Raw genomic sequence first — 18,175 nt, forward strand, 5'->3', positions numbered from 1 at the left:
GGCTGTCCTTTTTCCATTGGACATTCTTTCCTGCTTTGTTGAAGACTAGTTAACCATAGAGTTGAGGGTCTATTGCTGGGCTCTCTATTCTGTTCCATTGATCTATGTGTCTGTTTTTGTGCCAGTACCATGCTGTCTTGATGATGACAGCTTTGTAATAGAGCTTGAAGTCCGGAATTGTGATGCCACCAACTTTGGCTTTCTTTTTCAATATTTCTTTGGCTATTCGAGGTCTTTTCTGGTTCCATATAAATTTTAGGATTACTTGTTCCATTTCTTTGAAGAAAATGGATGGTACTTTGATAGAAATTATATTAAATGTGTATGAAGCTCATTTCTAATACACCTCCTCCATAAGGCCTGCTCTGATCTTCTCAACAGAATGTGAGTTTCCCTTCATGAAGCTCTACAGCACTCTGTCCCTTCCTTACTCTTATCACAGTGACCTCTGTTCATGTCTACTTCCCTTATTAGACTATACATTTTTGTTCATGTATACTCTCCTTATTAGACTATATATTTTTGGGAAGCAGAAGCTATTTATCTCTTGCCAAAACCAAATGTGGTTTTTATATTATATTATAGAGACTTTATATAGTATATATTTTTATAATATATACTTCATATGATAGATTTTTAATTTTTAAAAAAAATTTTTAAAAAAGATTTTATTTATTTATTTGACAGACAGAGATCACAAGTAGGCAGAGAGAGAGGGGAGGAATCAGGCTCCCTGTCAAGCAGAGAGAGCCCCATGTGGGGCTCGATCCCAGGACCCTAGGATCATGACCCGAGCCAAAGGCAGAGGCTTTAACCCACTGAGCTACCCTGGCGTCTCTATATTATAGATGTTTTAATATTATACTTTATATATTTATATATATAAGTATATATAAAATATATACTTTATATTATATTGTTTTTACTTTATATTATAGAGACTCAATAATACATTAAATTAAAATGTACATATTGGAGTGCCTTGATGGTGCAGTTGGTTGAGCATCCAACTCTTGATATCAGCACAGGTTTTTATCTCAGGGTCTTGGGACTGAGCTCCTGCAAGAGGCTCTGAGTGCAGCACCAAGTCTGCTTGAGAGTCTCTCTCCCTCTGCCCCTCCCACTCATGCCCTCTTGCTAATAAATACATCTTAAAAAAAAAAAAAAAAACTGTGTATCTTTTCCTACTGATGGGCTAATTTGCTAGAGTTTGTTGCTTTACGAAACTGCACTACAGAGAATATGCAAAAAAGGCGTAATACAACCTGAAAGCAAAGGGAGTAGACTAAACATTTTGGTCTAGAGTTGAGTTCAATATGGTCATATGTAACCAGCATAAGCAAGTGTTGGAATTTGGGCAATCTCCATAGGAACAAAGCCAGTGGATTCCTTTACCTTCATAACCTATATAGACAGTCCCACTAAAATGACTCATAAAGCTCTTGAACTTGTGAAGTTGGCCAAGATGAATGAAGACATTAGTCCTGGATTGATTTGGTTTGTGTCATACAGTCTACTCAGATAATTTAGTGAGATTTATGAATCCTTAAAAACCATTTAAAAAATTTTCCCTATCACCACAGTAACTCTGAATTAATTCTGCACATGTGGTCATTGAGATTGAACGTGCAATGGACTATTAGAGGATTCACTGACCCTGGCCTCAAAGAAAATGGAATTCAGCAATGCTGGCGACGAACAGAGAGGGACACTGAAGGGTACAGAGAGCAAAGAAGATAGGTGATCGAGAATCTGGCTGGATGAGACCCAGAAAGAAAAGGGGTGGGGGCAACCAGGATGATGGAAATTAAGAGTCGAGTGTATTACCATATAGGAAAGGAAGCAGGTAGGATGGGCATGAAAGGAGACAAAAGTACACACAAATACAATGCTCACATCGCAGCACTATACTCTGAGATAAATTCTTCTCCGTAGAGAATTTGGTCTGAGTGCTCATGGGCCGCCAGCCCTTTTTGCAATCATGTAATGAGACAAGCTGGATTTGTTAGCCTGGAACTCCAAACTGAGAGAACGGTGAAGGATCATAATTCTTATGTGAATATAAGCAAATTAGTATTAGAACAAAATCTTAGGAGACAAGGTACATTTTCAGGAAAGCAGTCCCCACTTAATTTTACACAATATTCAGTATATTAGAGTCGGGGAACTAAATAATTTTTGTAGACATGGAATTCATTACACATGGGAAGTAATTTGTATTAAGAAGAATAGTTTTAGGGTTGCCACAGAAATACTTCTCTCCTGGGAGTTTTGTTACTTTTTATATTTATTCTTAATTTTTATGCATGCATGTATCCATCCATCTGCATTTAGCCTTGTGAAATAGGTAAGATGAAGATACTAATAATCCCCACTTTTACTGCGAGAAGAGGTACACAGCAGTGAAGAGCCCTAGCCTCTGCCTTGATTTTCTTGCTGCATCTGGCACTCGAGCTCAGTGCTCCATCCATCGGACGCTATTCTTGATCCTTCTCTGGCCTCATTCTCCCTGAGACTATTCTACCAACTGCCACTTATAGACAGGAAGAAATGCAAAGGACCTCTCTTTCCTTATACGTCCCCAAGTTTATGTTATCCTAGATCTGAAAGGCATGAGAAATCTGGGACTCACTGTTCACAAAGACGGCAAACCTCAGGAAGGACAGGTAACGTTCCCCTTCAATGGGGTTCCAGCCGACATCAGGGTATCCTTTGGCTAGAAGCATGGGACAGCTCTGCAGGCCACAGCCTGCCAAGTAGGTCACCACCTGCCAACAACAGTACAAAAGTAAGTGTCTAAGTTTTTTATAAGATAGCAGCCAGGCCTACAAAATTCCGGGAACAGAAGGGCTTTCATTCTCCTAGAAGCTAGAGAGAGCCCCAAACCTTTAACTTAATAATTCTGTAGGTTTGGGGGCACTGGGGTGGCTCAGTGGATTAAGCCTGTGCCTTCAGCTCAGGTCATGATCCCAGGACCTGGGATTGAGCCCTGCATCGGGCTCCCTGCTCAGTGGGGAACCTGTTTCCCTCTCTCTCTCTCTGCCTGCCTCTCTGCCTAGTTGTGATCTGTCTGCCAAATAAATAAACTCTTTTAAAAAATAATAATTTTCATAGGTTTGAAACCAGAACTTCCAATTCATTATTGTTTTCAAGTAACCAATAGGACCGATTACCATTGTTAGGGAGGAATACTCCATGAGCTCTCAGTTCTTTGGTTTTCCCAGTTTTGGCAAGAGGGAGCTGCCATTTAAACACAGCCCTAATGGGATGCCTGCATGGCTCAGTAGGTTAAGCATATGACCCTTGATTTTGGCTCAGATCATGATCTCAGGGTCATGAGATAAGGTCCCACATCAGGTTCTGTGCTCAGCAGGGAGTCTGCTTGAGATTCTCTCTCTCTTCTGCCCCTGTCCCCACTCACAGGAGCTTGCTCTTCCTCTGCCCCTCCCCCCGCCAGGCCTAACTACAGGGCATCTGGGGAGATAATGGGTCCAGGAGGGCCATGTTCATTTGGCCATGTTATTTCAAGACCAAAATATTCAGTCACTGGTTGACTCTGAGTGGGCCCTTGACAGATTCAGGATCCCTAAAGCTCTGCATTAACAGCAATCATGGTTTCAAGTCCAAAGCCAAGATGTTAAGGTTGGGGTGGTGAGTGAAGGTGCCATGGCCATGTAAGGGCTGGGATTAGTAGTGTCCTCTCTGCTCTCAGGTCACTGGATCTTAGCCCTGTGATCTTGTAGAATAGTTTGGAACTTGCGTACTTTTTAGAAGATGTCAGGCAAAAAAAAAAAAAAAAAAAAAAAAAAAGCACCTGGCAAACAGACCTTTGCTTGAGATGCAGTTGTTATTCTGATTTATCTTTTGACGTTTTCTGTGTACAAGGAAAAGGGGAAAATCCATGGGGCTGCAAAATCCTCGAAAAATCCTTCATTTTTGATTCCCCAGAGCCCGGCACACAGCAGATGGTCAATAAGTGCTGTTCAAATGAATCACATATTTGCTGATGCCAAATTCTCTAGTCCTTTTGTAAGAATAATGTATCTGTGTCACAACTTATAAGAAATAATCACCACATTGTTTTTCTTCTTAAACCAGTAACGATACTATTCTGCTTGGAGCGTGGACTTGATTTGGCCTTTAAAATGTTAGGGAGAGGGTATGTGCTATGGTGAGTGCTATGAAATGTGTAAGCCTGATGGTTCACAGACCTGTACCCCTGGGGCAAATAATACACTATCTGTTAATAAAAATCATTTTAAAAAATAAAAAAAAAAATTTTAAATGTCAGGAAAACATCAATAAAGGCAGGAGTTAGGCAGTGTTTTCAAGGTTACAGGTGCAATACACTTCACTGGCCACTGAAATAAGCCCCTGCATGTGGGGGGTGGTGGTGGGGGGCTGTCATTCCATCTTAAGGGACCTAATTTCTGCTGTGATCCAGGGAAAGGGAGAACGGCAGCATTTCCCTCTCCTCTCCCTTCTCTCCTAGGAACCACACGTGGGTGATTTCCTGACACGGGTCTGAATAAAGTCCGTAGCCCCGTGCTGAGATGCTGAGCGACTAGGACCACTGGAAGACGGGGCAGCAGACCTCATCCTGTCCATTTGCTGATCTCCCTAGGTCTCCCTTTTTTCCCCTTCCCCAGCCTCCCAGCCTCTCCTTATCCCATTCTGCATCTTCAAGGGAGGCTTAGGGTTATTGTCAAGCATGGTCAAATAAGAGGGGTACTGAGTATTAACCTCATAGCCCTGCTTGTTTTAAGAGAACCATCAGCCCTTTTTCATACTGCCATCAGTTACCTCACCAACGAAAACACCGTGTTTGTTTGAGAGAGCGAGCGAGCGAGCGAGCGAGCCTGTGTGTGAAGGAGCAGTGGTGGAAGGGGCAAAGGGGGAGGGAGAGAGACAGAGAATCTTCAGCAGGCTCCATGCTCCCTGACACAGGGCTCAATCTCACGACCTTGAGAACATGACCTCAGCTGAAATCAGGAGTCAGATACTTAACAGACAGAGCCACCCAGGCACCCCCAAAACACTGAGTTCTTGATGGCTGTTTCAGTGTATGCAGAGCAGAGTTTGAAGTCTGTCTCACTAGAAGGAGACCAGGAAGATCCATGGCATTTGTGGGAAAGCATTCACATAATGTACTGCTGGGGGCAGAACACCCGAGTCTGTGTTTGTATGGGGGTGTGTGTGTGTGTCTTATTTTGGATCCAATCAGTTCTTCTCGCTAAAACCAGGCTGTGTTTTCTAAAATACAAATCACAGGGGCGCCTGGATGGCTCAGTGGGTTAAAGCCTCTGTCTTCAGCTCAGGTCATGATCCCAGGGTCCTGGGATCAAGCCCTGCATCCGGCTTTCTTGCTCAGCAGGGAGCCTGCTTCTACCCCTCTCTCTGCCTGCTTCTGTGCCTACTTGTGATCTCTGTCAAATAAATAAATAAAATCTTTAAAAAAAAAATCGCTCCCCTGCTTAAAGCCCTCTGATGGTTTCTTGGAGAGGTCCTACATAGAAGTCTTAGCATAGAACAGGTAAAGCAAGGCCTCTGGGGCCAGACTCTTTCGGATCCTGACTCTGACACCTAACAAACCCCACAACACTGAGCACATCAGCTAACTTCTCTATGCCTCAGTTTCCTCTCCTATAACTGGGAGTACTAACAAAAAAAGGCATGTTCTGAGGATCATGGTCGTGTGAGTTAATCAGAGTAGGCCCAGGCCCACAGTGATCATGTAAGAGTATGAAAATCTACCATAAACAGTTATGGTAGCATCAAGCCCAATTCCCTATTGTCCCTCCTCATGCCCCAAGCACTCCCCCCAAACACCCCATGTTTCCTCACATCCACTCTCCCAGTTCTCAAGCATACCATGCTCTCCTCACTAAACCTCACAAATATTCCCAGCACACTTCTCTCCATGGTATGTCTGCTTGGTTTCTACTCTTCCCTCAGCTCATCACTCTGCCGAGTGACCTTCCCGACCTCCTGGTCATAGTGAGTGGTGCCTCTCCCACACACTTCCAAACCCACTGTTCGGTGGATGACCTCTTACTTCTCCCCCTTGCCCTCACCACATCAGTCTCCTTCATATTCAGAGAGTCAAGATAATAGCCCCAAATTGAAGGGGAAAAGATGTAGGTGAATCAGCCTCCAGTCATCAGCAGCAGTGGGGGTGCATTTCACAATCTCCATGTGGGACAGCTCAGTTTTACCTCATCTGTTCCTGCAGAGAACGTGTGGGTCTTCTTTACCCATATACTGATTATACAGTTTTCTGTCATGTTTCTTTTCTTACTGTCTAGACTTAAAAATTTGATGACACAGAACTATATCAGGATCCCCAGGTCTCTGGTGGTGTTCCATGCAGACCAGTGAGGCTGGGCCTCCACATACAGAGAACACAAAGATCCAGATATCCTTGTCTGTGGAGATGGCTCTCCCTGCCCCTAAGAGATGCTCTGGTCCTAATTATCACACTTCTGCCAATTACTCACTTTCTACCATATTTTCATGGAGCGTTGAATAGCTTCTTTTATTTTTTAAAATTTAAATATTTTATTTATTTGACAGAGAGCAGCAGAGGGAGAGGGAGAAGCAAACTCCATGCTAAGCAGGGAGCCCAACTTGGGGCTTGATCCCAGGACCCTATCATGACCTGAGCTGAAGGCAAACACTCAAGTGAGAGAACCACCCAGGTGTCCCTGTTGAAGAGCTTCTGATGGAGACCCAGTCTCTGGTCTACATTTCCTTGGTGTGGCTGCACTATAGACAGGATAGAGCAAGCACACTGCCTCCAGTGTGGGGCCAGTTACCTTCTCGAGGTCCGGTTCCTCTAAGCCCAGAGCTAACTCATTGTTGTCCATTACAGAGGAAGCTGCCACGTCCAGTGGGGTAGATCCCCTCATGGAAGGGGAGGCTGAGGAAGGAAGAGAGGAGAGAGAACAGATGAGGACCACCCAATGCTGAGCTGAGGTTGCAGTGCCAACTCATGGTCAGGAGAGGGCAGCAAACACACTAAACCTGGGTCCTATCGCTGTCCAGAGGGGGCGGCCTGTCCAATTTAAGAGCTCTATTTGTTATCCTTGTCCCTACACTCATTATTGATTACAAATATGGAGTAACTTGGAAAATCAGTTCACAGAATTATCCAGGACCATGTTTTTCCAAGTACTTTTGTAATATGATAACTTCTTGAGAGCCCCACTTCGGTGATAACTCAAAAGGGAGAGATGCCACTTAATCAACTAAGAAGCTCAAATGACTTGGACATTTCTAGGTCCACCATCCAGAATTTAAAAATAGTTTCAAACAGCATTAGTTCTTATTATAGTTACATCAGGTCACCAATGTTATCTTTGATTTTCCTTTGGTTCTTAGGCTAGAATTAAGAAAAACCTTTTTTTTTTTTTTTTTTTTTTTTTTAAATAAAAGTTTGGTAGTCCAAGGTTGCATTTGATAAATCAGAAACTTAAGATATCATATTTCACATGGATGTAGATGTGGTTTTGCATCTTTCACAAATTCACTTGGTTTACATCCAGGACAGTGAGTAAGGCAAATGCAGTGTGTTGCTTTCCTAATGGTGCAGATGGATTTACCCTGTTTATCCGCAGTTGCTCTTGGCCAGTCCATCCTGCAGCTTAGGAGAGCACCGGCTAGTTGGCTGATGGGACAGGTATGCAGCTGACAGCCAGCCTGCCAAGCAGGAGTTGGATCTTTGACCTTTGTCTCATTAGCACTGCTCCCTGATCAACAGAGTGGGCTGGGGGTGTCTCCAGATTCTACCTACAACCTCAGGCATGATCTCATAAGCCATGACCCACTGGTCCCAAGGGAGACAAGGCAAAACTCTGTGACTACGCCAACACGAATCTGTCACCAGTGCTGGTGGGTAGCAACATCTCTCCTTAGGTTGGACAGCAGAGATATTGTATTGTCATTTTGTTTGTTTTTAGATCAGGCAGGTCCCTTTTATTTAAAAATACCTTAGCAGGAATGTAGCTTCTTTTCCTTGACCTTCTAAGGGGTCAGCAGGGGGACTGTCACCTCCAAGCCCAAATGTGGAAGCAATAATGCGACATACCTAGGCCAACACTGCTATTCTCCAGCAGGTAACTCAGATGCTCAAACATGGCCTTCTGATTTTGCCTGCTAATTCGACAGAAATAGCAGAGGAAGCGGCAACAGCTAGCAACCATCTTGGGAAAAGCAATCTGTAGAGAGAAGAAAGAAGTGTCAAGGAAAAGAGTCCATCATGAGTCCTTCCTGAAAAGTCTGACTTCGTAAGTTTTAGGTTGTGTAATCAATGGACTTCCACATGTCAATACTGGTGTAAGCTACGAACAGTTTGGAAAATGAATTGTTCTTACTTCCAGTGCTATCCAGGGCTTACTCACTTATTCCAAGACAGTGAGTAGATAACTGAGAAGAGAAGTCCCAAAATATTGAGAGTTAATTTCAGTTCCTGAAATATCCTTCTTGCAAAGGAAAAAGAGGCCAAACAAGAATCCTAGACACCTTCTGATGTCACATGAAATTGTGTGACCCCCATATCAGACTACTGTTTCCATCTGGGAAGGGAGTGGACAGACCTTTGATAAGAAAGTTCAGAAAGGGAGATGAGTGATCATCAAATAATACCCAGCATTACATAAGACCTGGGTCCTCTGGGTAAAGGCAGGCCCCTAGAGTTGTGGGAGCCTGACGAGCACTGCCCTCTCAGGCTGTTGAGCCTTCCCCAGTTACTTTTTTTTTCTCCCCTGGTTACTTCTGCTCTTGATGACTGCTCTCCAGTGGGCTCCCACAGCACCTGTAATCTGATCCATACAATTTAGCCCTGAGATGCCATCTTATGTTACTGTTGATTGCTCTTGGCTTCTCTCCTTAACAAAGTAATCAGCATCTCTAAAGCCGCGTCTTATTTTGATCCAATAATCCTCAGTAAGTGCTGTCTGTGTTAACCTTGCTCTGGATCCTAGGAAGTCCTTGATTTCCCCCTTTAGAATCATGGGGGGGGGGTGCTCTCCAAATGAGGTTCTGAACTCTCCCTGCTACCTGTTTGCTGAGGTGAGCAGACATTTGCTCAGGGCTCTCTGCAGAGGGTCCACTTTCCTGATGGACCAGAAGGAAGCGAGTGAGAAGGAATGTGAGCTTGGCTTCTGGTCTTCCTTCACATCCCCATCTGTCAATACTGGTGGAACTGCTTTGCAAATCATTCATTCCTATCCGGCACTCTGGAATTTCCAACATCTGAAAACATCCTCCACTCTACTGCCTTCACACTGGAACTCTGAGGAGCACCCCATACTAGTTAGGATGAATGCCCAGGGAGCTCCCCCTTACAGCATGCTTGTTATGGGGGCGTGGCCAGGAAAGCTGGTATCCTCAGGACCTTGGGGCACAGAGCAAATGCTCACTCCTGAGGGAACGCTGCCCAGCTCGTTATTAAGACCTTGTTCTTTTGAGCAGCATTCTCCTGACCCAGCACAAAACATACCAGGCTCCTAAGTGGAACCCAGAGGAATTCTGTTTCGGAAGGAGCAGGACTGAAGGGTACGGGAAGTAAATTTAGCAGGTGACCAGCCTTGTGGAACGAGCGAGTAAAGCTCTAAGCCTTAGGAGCCAGCGTTCTTACACTGGCTGGAGTCCATTCAGCAGCACTGTCCTGGCCCTTGGCTACTTCCTGGCTTTATGCACATCGCTCCCACTCCCCGGGAGGGGTCACTGAGGCAACAGACGCCAGCCACATGGCTGTGAACAGGCAACACATGGCCCTGCTTAGGGGTCAAGTTCTGGCTGAGTTCTCCTTGTAGCCTTACCTGAGACTTCTCTGCGCCCAGCACGTTCACCATCACCTCCATCACCGTCTCGTGCATGCCAAGGACTCGCATGAGGTTGGGATGCTGGTAAAACACCTTGTTGTTCATAATGTCTCTATGGGAAAGACGGGAAAGACTTCAGAACTTTCTTCTGTGAACATTCAGGGGTGAGGACACAGATTCGCAGACATGGGGGTGAAGGAATGCAAATGTGACAGGCTGGAAGGTACTGAGAAGGTACTAGGTCAGTTGGAATATATGTAGAGTGCCTTTTTTCAGCTCATAGGAGTATTTTGCCCTATTTCTATGAAGTACTTTCTTTGAGACATTTCCTTCTAATGACATATTACACAGTTGTCCCTTTGTCTTTCTTTTCTTTAAAGATTTTATTTGAGAGAGAGTGAGCGAGCACAAGCAGGGGAAGCAGCAGGCAGAGGGAGAAGCAGGCTCCCGGCTGAGCAAGAAGCCTGATGGGGGACTTGATCCCAGGATGCTGGGATCATGGCCTGAGCTGAAGGCAGACACTTAACTGAGAGAACTACCCAGGCATGCCCCCCCGACCCTTTGTCTTTTTGCTTGGAATAGTTTTGAGACAACCCATATTACTGGATTTCTCCTCCTCCATGTACACAGGGTCTTTTACATTTTTTTTTCCTTCTCTCATCCTTATATCTAAGTCTCTGTGTACTTCAGTTTTCTTAATGATAGGGCTGTACCCCTTTCTTAAAGGCAACTGTGTATTAGATACCCATGACATTCTGGGGCAGCAGTCCTCAAAAAACCAGTGAAATTAACAATGAAATATTAAAAAATGTATTTTTCTATCATTCAGTATGAATTCACACACAATAAAGGCAAATCAAAATGCAGCAGCAGCCTGGGAGGGGGCTGTGTAATCCCTCTCTGGGTGGTTACTCTCAGCTGTCCCTTTGTCCCCTGAGGGCAGGCTGCTGTTAAGAAGAAATAGCACCAGTTTTTACTGCTACTGTGTCTACTGCCAGGGCCAGGGGACAAGCTAATTCTGCAGGTTATTTTTCCCATAAGAGTCTCTTCATTTCTAGTACATGCATGATTCTTCCGTGCAAATGAATTTGAGGCATGATTGCATTTCCCCGGCCCAACCCAGGGATCCTTGAAGTCCTTCTTCTGGGGCTTGGGGTGGGGGTTCCTTCAGTGTGCTGCTCCAGGACAGTGAGATGGAACATGGAGCAGCAGGAAGGTCGTGGTCCTAGTTCTTGATTTTCATCAAGTAACATTGTGGGCTGGGCAGTTAACTTTTTCGGGCTTTGCTTTTTTCATCCACACAATGGAATGTCACTACCTAATTAAAGGAAATCTTTTTTGATGTCCAAAATGCTGTCTTTTTGACAGCATGGCTTCCAAGGAAGAGCTGTGAGCTATTGTTATGGGGAAAGGTGCCTTGCAGAACTAACAGAAATGACTCTCTGGGTTAGTCCTGGGCAAAGGGAGGGGTCAGCCAGCAGTTTCTCAGAGGGAAGTCTCAGAAGAATTCCAGTCAAAAGCTCAACTGCTCAAAACACGTCTCTCTTGTTGAGCTGAACACACTGTTCTTCCTCTGAATTGTTTTCCTTGCCTCCCTGGGGCTATTTTCTTCAGACACACACCCAATAACTGCTTTTCTCTAAGATTCCTCCCCACTGTTTCTGGCAACAGCCCTTCACCTCTGTAGCCTGCAGCCTGGTCTCCTCGGTTCTCAAAGGTGACTGATTCACCGAGACTGTTATCCCATGAGGCATGAAATCAGGATGGTAGCATGCAGGGATTTTCTACGACTGAATTCTGGAACATCCATATGGCCAGGTGGACCAGTTTTCCCTCCCGCAGTTCTCCTGAGTGACTTGCACTCAATGGAGAGCGACCTACCCCAGCCCGTTGATGATGAGCAGCTCCTCCTCCTTGCCCATCCTGACACTGAGCAGGCAGCGGATCTGGCCCAGCGCAGCCAGCAGGTTGATGGTGTCACTCACGGAGGCCTGGCTGATGGTGTAGGTCTTCCGCAGGGCCTGCAGCAGCTCCCCGATGCTGTCGTACTGTCTCTGAAGGAGGCTGAACATCATTCGGACCAACTCCGCATCCTGGATCTGGTCCTCCTGGGCCCAGCGGATCATGGTCTGTGAGATGAGCTCCTTCAAGGTGACTAGAAGGGCAACAGGGAGGACCGCTATGGAGCCTATCGTGGTACAGGGAGAGAGCTGTGTCTCTCAGCCACTCCGTTCGACAGGGACACAACATCAGTGCTCAAGGTTAAAACATTCTTTTCCTAAGGGTGGACTGTAACATGCAGAGAAGTGAAATAGATCATCGAAAGACATGTGTGTGAACCATACTACAATAAACGAATATTACATTTTTTAATTCGAGTACTAAATATTTTATTTTGAGTAAATGACATTTGAACTGATACTGGAAACAGAAGACTAAGTAAGACACTGTCCTTGTCTTCAGGGCCTCATAGCTCGGTTCTTTACATTTTCATTTTGATTTAATAAAAAAAAAATGTTGTCTTTATTTTATAACACAGTGTAATAAATACCAAAATGTACAAGTGCCCTGGGACAGAGTGGGGAGTAATTAGTTTTGGGGTGGCTGGGGGGGTGGAAAAGGTGTGAGAAGGTGAAACTGGTCATTGGCTTTTTGGAGACAAGTGATATTAAGCCCTGGATTTTCTCTACCATGGATAATATTCCCCAAGTACATTAAATATACCACACACCATGAACTGAGTAAGCCGTGCCATCAACTCCAGAATTCCAGAAGGTATTTTGGATGATATATACATAAAACTCTGTTAGGAGATGGAGAGAAGTAGAAGGAGAACATTCTATAAGGTCTGAAGACTTTGCAGCTGGACCACTGACCATCAGACCCTTGAAGAGACTGTGTTGCCCTGAATCTTTGGCAGGGGTCAGCGAACCCTGCCTCACCACCACTTTTACAAGTGTCAAGAGAAAAGCCAGGATGGCTTGGAATTCAGAAGTTACCAGGGCTCATACAGGTTGCACAGAAATACCACTGGCTGCACAGGTCAAGGAGAGGTCATTGAAGTGGGAACAGAGCAGCCATGGAACCTTCAGAGGGTGGACTGAGAGACTCTTGAAAAAAGCTGAGTGGCACTGGTATGGGAGGGTGGTCAGAAGGGAGAGGCAGATCTGAAGTGGAGGACAGGGTGAAAGAGGGCATGCCAGAATGGCTGGGAGGGCACTGCACACCCCCTCCCCATGTGTGTGTGTGTGTGTGTGTCTCTCTCTCTCTCTCTCTCTCACACACACACACACACACACACACACGCAAACACACACACAGGGGTGAGAAATCACAATTGCTACTCTTAACCACAATTGTCTCCAAGTCTGGCTCTGCCTATCACATTCCCACAAGGTATGGATGGCACCAAGACCTTAATTCAGACCTGATGTTAAAGGCAGAGCTCAGGGGACAATAAAGGTTACTGAGTCCATCAGTGAAGAAACTTGGAATAAGCTCAGATAGGTGCCTTTGGTAGCCTGTGCCACCTCTAATCGTCTAGTTTTCTACCTCCATGTCATTATATATGGCAGATGTCTGCTCTACATACAGTCTTGGCTCATCATGAGGATATAAAAATAGAACTTTGTTACCAAAGCTTTAGGAGAGATCTAGATATAAAGGATGAATTTAACTTACTGCTGGGTCTATCAACCCTGTGGGTGTTGGAGGTTCAGACGGGAGACAGGCTGCAACACTTAAAAAAGGATCCCCAGAGCAGAGAAAAGCAAAGTTAAAAGATGTTCCTAAGAGACCTCACTAGGCAGGGATTGCTGACTAATATCTGTTAGGTTAGGTAATGTCTCTATCCTCTGGGGGGAAATCAGTTATTTTATGGGACAGGCTCGGCTTCTGTCAAGAACCCATTTCCTCACTTGCCAAATAAATGTAAGAGTTCTTGTTTCTCCCAGTTAATAGTCACGGTAAGGAATGAAAGCATGACAAAACCATACAATACACACTCTTGGACCCAACGGAAGTTTTTTTAGTCCTGTAAGTACAATTCCCCCTTCGGCCTACCTCCTGACCTGAAAGTATTATGGTTTTCTCCACTAACAACCAAATTCTCTGCTGAGATCATACACATCACAGTCCCTGTCAAGCAGGAAAAAGCAACAACTAGAACTGTTAGTCAGCTCAAGGACCATCCTCTTGTCAACAGGGGGTTTTACAGAGTCCTAAGGACACCAAGTAAATTAGTTTTCCCTTAACCTGGCTTTCAGATTAGTTCAGGATTTGGGTGAGCTCTTAGCTCCACAGTGATATAATAACCCAAATCAACATTTATAGAGAATGGAGCATTTACAGTAAAACACCTCTTGAGAGGGCAAATGAGAAAGGAGATAGCTCTTTATCTGAAAGAGCAGAGCAGGAAGCACCCCATGGGTTCTCAGTCCAGGCCAGCCTTCCAGCAAATGTGAGAGAATGGGATAAATGATTATGTGCATGTGACTCAGTGGAAGCTCAGTTAAAATGAAAACATGGCACCAAAAAGCAAGACTTAGAGTTGTGTTATTGATGGACAGATGTAATTCAGTGAATGCATGACATTTAAGGCCATTCTTGTAGGGGAGGGTTTTAAATTGTGAGATGGAAGTCCAGAAATTGAGAGAAAGAATAACTACAAGAAGAAAGAAGATGGGGGAGGGATGGCAGGGGTGCAAATATTCCCAACAGCCTTGAATGGACGGCATATTTTGTGGCCTGACATACACTAGAGACCCAGCACCCACCAAGCAAATCCAGGCTGAGTCAATGAATTTCTAAAGCTCTGAACACCTCTGGGACTAAGTAGATGGAGTTTTCATACCCCTGGAAGCAATGCTATTGAAGATTCCTCAGATTTTAATTAGCTCCCACACGCCGGCAGCAGAGAGGCATAAATGTACCAGGGTTCAGAGGTTAAAAAGAATATGTTTTCTAGAATGCAGTAGGCTCTTCATATATCTGAACAACTGAGGATTAAAATAATCAATGCCTCTAATCATGTATGGCACACATTATGAGGTTAATAAAGGTTAACTAGTCTACTATCTATTCCAGTAGTTGTAAAAGCATGGTCCATAGAGCCTTAGGGAGCCTAGGCCTTTTAGGTGGTTTGCGAGGCCAAACGTGTTTTCATAATCATCCTAATGTTACTTGCATTTTTACTGTGTTGACAGCTAGCCTGACGGTGCAGAAGCAATGTGGGTGCAACTGGGGGTGCCTTAGAGGGAATCAAGGCAATAGCATCAAACACCAAACTTCACCTACACAGCCCCAGAAAGATGCCCAGTTTCACATAAGAACGTCCCACATGAAAGACAAAATTATTAATTTTATTACTAATAAACACTTGAGTATGCATTTTCTCAATCTCCTGTGGGATAAAAGGGGAAGTAGGCCTACAACACCCCTGCGGCAAATGGGAGGTCAGAGGCCTTTGTGAGGAGAAGTGCTGGTGCAGTTATTGGAGCTGTGGAGCCAACTGGCTGCTCGGCTCATGGAATACTCTTTTAATCAAAAGAATGCAGATGAGCCAGGCTGGTTCATTAGAGTTGGGTGAATGACAGACATATTCTTATAAATAAAAGAAGCAAGCTCGTCACTTCAAGGAAAACAATGGGGAGTTTCTGTTGCCAAGAATATAATTTGGGCTCTCAAGTGAAAACTAGAATTTTAGAAAATGTTTATGTGCCACAGTGAGTTTGACAGCTTCTCAGTACTTAAAGACCTTCTGATTAAATTGTTGATGTTAACAAATGTGATTTCTAAAACATCTTATAATGAAATATGTCAACATTTGGAAGTTCTTCATGACTTGGTGAACCAGTAGTTTCCAAATGACCAATGGCCTTGTGTTACAAAAACATTCATGGGTAAAAGACCTAGTCAAATGAAAGATAGACCAGTGAGTTTTTATATAACCAAGTACAAAAATGTTCTTAATGTGGTTTCAGGTTCTACATGGCAATGAGTTTTTGAGAACCTACTACTTGTTGAGCTTTGATGTAATATCAAAGAGGAATAAACCCAATGATCTGAAAAAGACTATTAAAATACCCTGCCCCTTTCTAGCTATGTATCTCTTTGAGACCAGTGTTACTCCTATTCTTTAACTAGGTATAAGAGCCCAGCTATCTTCTATTCAGTCAAACGTTTGAGATTTATAAAAATGCAAAACAATGTGGCTCATCTCGTTATCTTTGCTTTGTTTTAAAAAACTGCCATTTCTCACAGAAATATATTATTTACATGATACATAATAGGGTTTTTGTTATTTTTAAATGAAGTAAATGCTTTAAAATTTTCTGTTTTAAATTCTAATTCAGCAATATTGATAGATATATTCCACAGAAGCTAAAGTTTTATGAGGTCCTTGATAATTCTTAAGAGTGTAAAAGGGCTCCTAAGACTAGAAAGTTCAAGAAGCCCTAATTTATACAAAAGCAGCCATGCTGAGATGATAGCAGTGATCGGGAAGCAAAGCCTTCCCTCCAGCTAAGCTAGAGCCCTGTTCCGTTAGGCTGTGTGATTGTCATCCAGTAGCTGACATGTGAACTTGGAAAGTTACAGCTTAGGAAGCTTCCTATGTATGCTTCTGGATGGGAGGTAGGTTAAATGTGAGGATAAGATGAGTAAGACACCTCACCCTGAGAATCAAATGAGGATTAAAGCCGCATTGTTTTTAAAGTTGAATCCTGGCAGTCAGGAAGGACCCTGGCCATTGTTCCTGCATCTCCAAGGGGGGCTTCCTGCCAGCCTGTAGGTTCCCTCTTTACATCAAATTGGGAACAAGCTCAGTCATCTTCAGAGCAAGAAGGGGGTGGGAGCTCTTCACATGGAGGCTGCATGGCCTTGTTTAGCCTGCTTGTAGTCAGTGCAATCAGGCACGCAGAGAAGTGGGCTACAGGACAGGGAGTGAGGCACTCAACCCTTTGCCCCACATTAGCTGACCCTTCCACAGTAAGGTTATTCTCATTAATATTAGAAACCAGGGCTGTCGCCTACGGAAGGCTTTGTTCTGGAGCCACTGGGTATCCAGGCCTCAGGACAAATCTCACGTACAAGTGTCCGCCGTCCTCATTGGAATAGCTGTCACCTCCAGTTTTGTCAACTCCTAAATGAGCCAGCCAGTCAAGTGATAACTCTGAGGTAACTCATCTGTATGAAACTATTTCAAGACACAATGATTACTCGCAGTGGCTTACTGGATCCTAGATACACACATGCAAGGCATTTAATGAAGAAGTGTAAGATAATGAGTAAAACTCTGTTGTCCACATACATTAAGGAAATAAGACAATTCATAAGAAGGTACAACTTCTCTAGTCATACAAAAATTCCCAAGAAATTGGAGAAATGATCAGATCTTCCTCTCTTACTTTCTTCCCAATGTGTCCTTGCTCTAAAGCTCTTTGTATTTCTCAGAGAGGTCCACACTACATGGAGACTAGAGAAGTAGGGAAGAAAAAGCTCTACCGGGAAGTTAAAAAAGCCCTACCAGGGATGGATGAAACCACCTGATGGGAAAAAACACTTCCCTTTGCTATGGCTATTTTGAAATGCCATTTTCTTTCAAGAGCTGATTCACACAAGCAGTCCCTGTAGTAAATACGTCTACGTTTTTCTGGTATCAATGGTGTAATGCTGACAAATTTGGTAGGATTTTCAAACATTGAAGGGAGTCAATTCTTGAGATATATTTGAACCTCTTTCATAATCACAGATATATTAAGAGCAGTTACCACTAAATACTGATTTCATTTCTGCTGCTTTTCTAAGATCCTCTTTGGAAATGCTACCCTTTAATGACTAAAAAGACACTTTACTATGCATAAGAAACAGGACTCCTGAGGGAGAAAGACTCCAGGATAAAGGTAAGGGGTGGGATGGGGAGGTTAATTCTATTATTTGCTGTAATGTATGGCCTCGTTTTACTCACACACGTCCCACAACCCCACTCAGATCCCCCATCACACATGATAAAGTTGCTTCCACATATTCTTTGCCACAGCTCTAGGATTTTCAACCGCTGACTTACCTGTTTCAAGAAGGCCTTGTCAAATGCACTACATGGTTTAGCCCATGAGGTTTGTTTTTTAAAGCTATGGTGTGCTTTCCAAAAAGCAAAGAGATGTGTAACCCATCACTTGTTTTCTGATGAGAAAGGAATTGTAGAAAACAGACTGTCTTAGTGAAACGAGTCATGTATATGTGGTTCCCTTGATGATTACAAATGGCTTCATTTAAGAAATTATTATTAACATTCTAACTTGTTCCACTTTCACAATTAGGGTAATTAGGGATAGTCACATTTAGGCAATTAT

The 18,175-nt window shown here is 43.8% G+C and overlaps 1 protein-coding gene across 1 annotated transcript in view; it reads right to left on the reverse strand.

The window, feature by feature from the left end:
* RYR3 (ryanodine receptor 3) overlaps positions 1–18,175 on the reverse strand; it is a 352,315-nt gene that overhangs the window by 130,709 nt on the left and 203,431 nt on the right. Inside the window, exons 39-43 of the mRNA XM_059183407.1 lie at positions 11,706–11,979; positions 9,822–9,936; positions 8,087–8,216; positions 6,816–6,919; positions 2,633–2,768 (exon numbers count right to left, since the gene is read on the reverse strand). Of these exons, the coding sequence (XP_059039390.1) occupies positions 2,633–2,768; positions 6,816–6,919; positions 8,087–8,216; positions 9,822–9,936; positions 11,706–11,979 (759 nt within the window). The remainder of the gene's footprint in view (positions 1–2,632; positions 2,769–6,815; positions 6,920–8,086; positions 8,217–9,821; positions 9,937–11,705; positions 11,980–18,175) is intronic.

The sequence above is a fragment of the Mustela lutreola genome, chromosome 7 (genome assembly GCF_030435805.1).
Source record: "Mustela lutreola isolate mMusLut2 chromosome 7, mMusLut2.pri, whole genome shotgun sequence".
NCBI classification, from domain to species: domain Eukaryota; kingdom Metazoa; phylum Chordata; class Mammalia; order Carnivora; family Mustelidae; genus Mustela; species Mustela lutreola.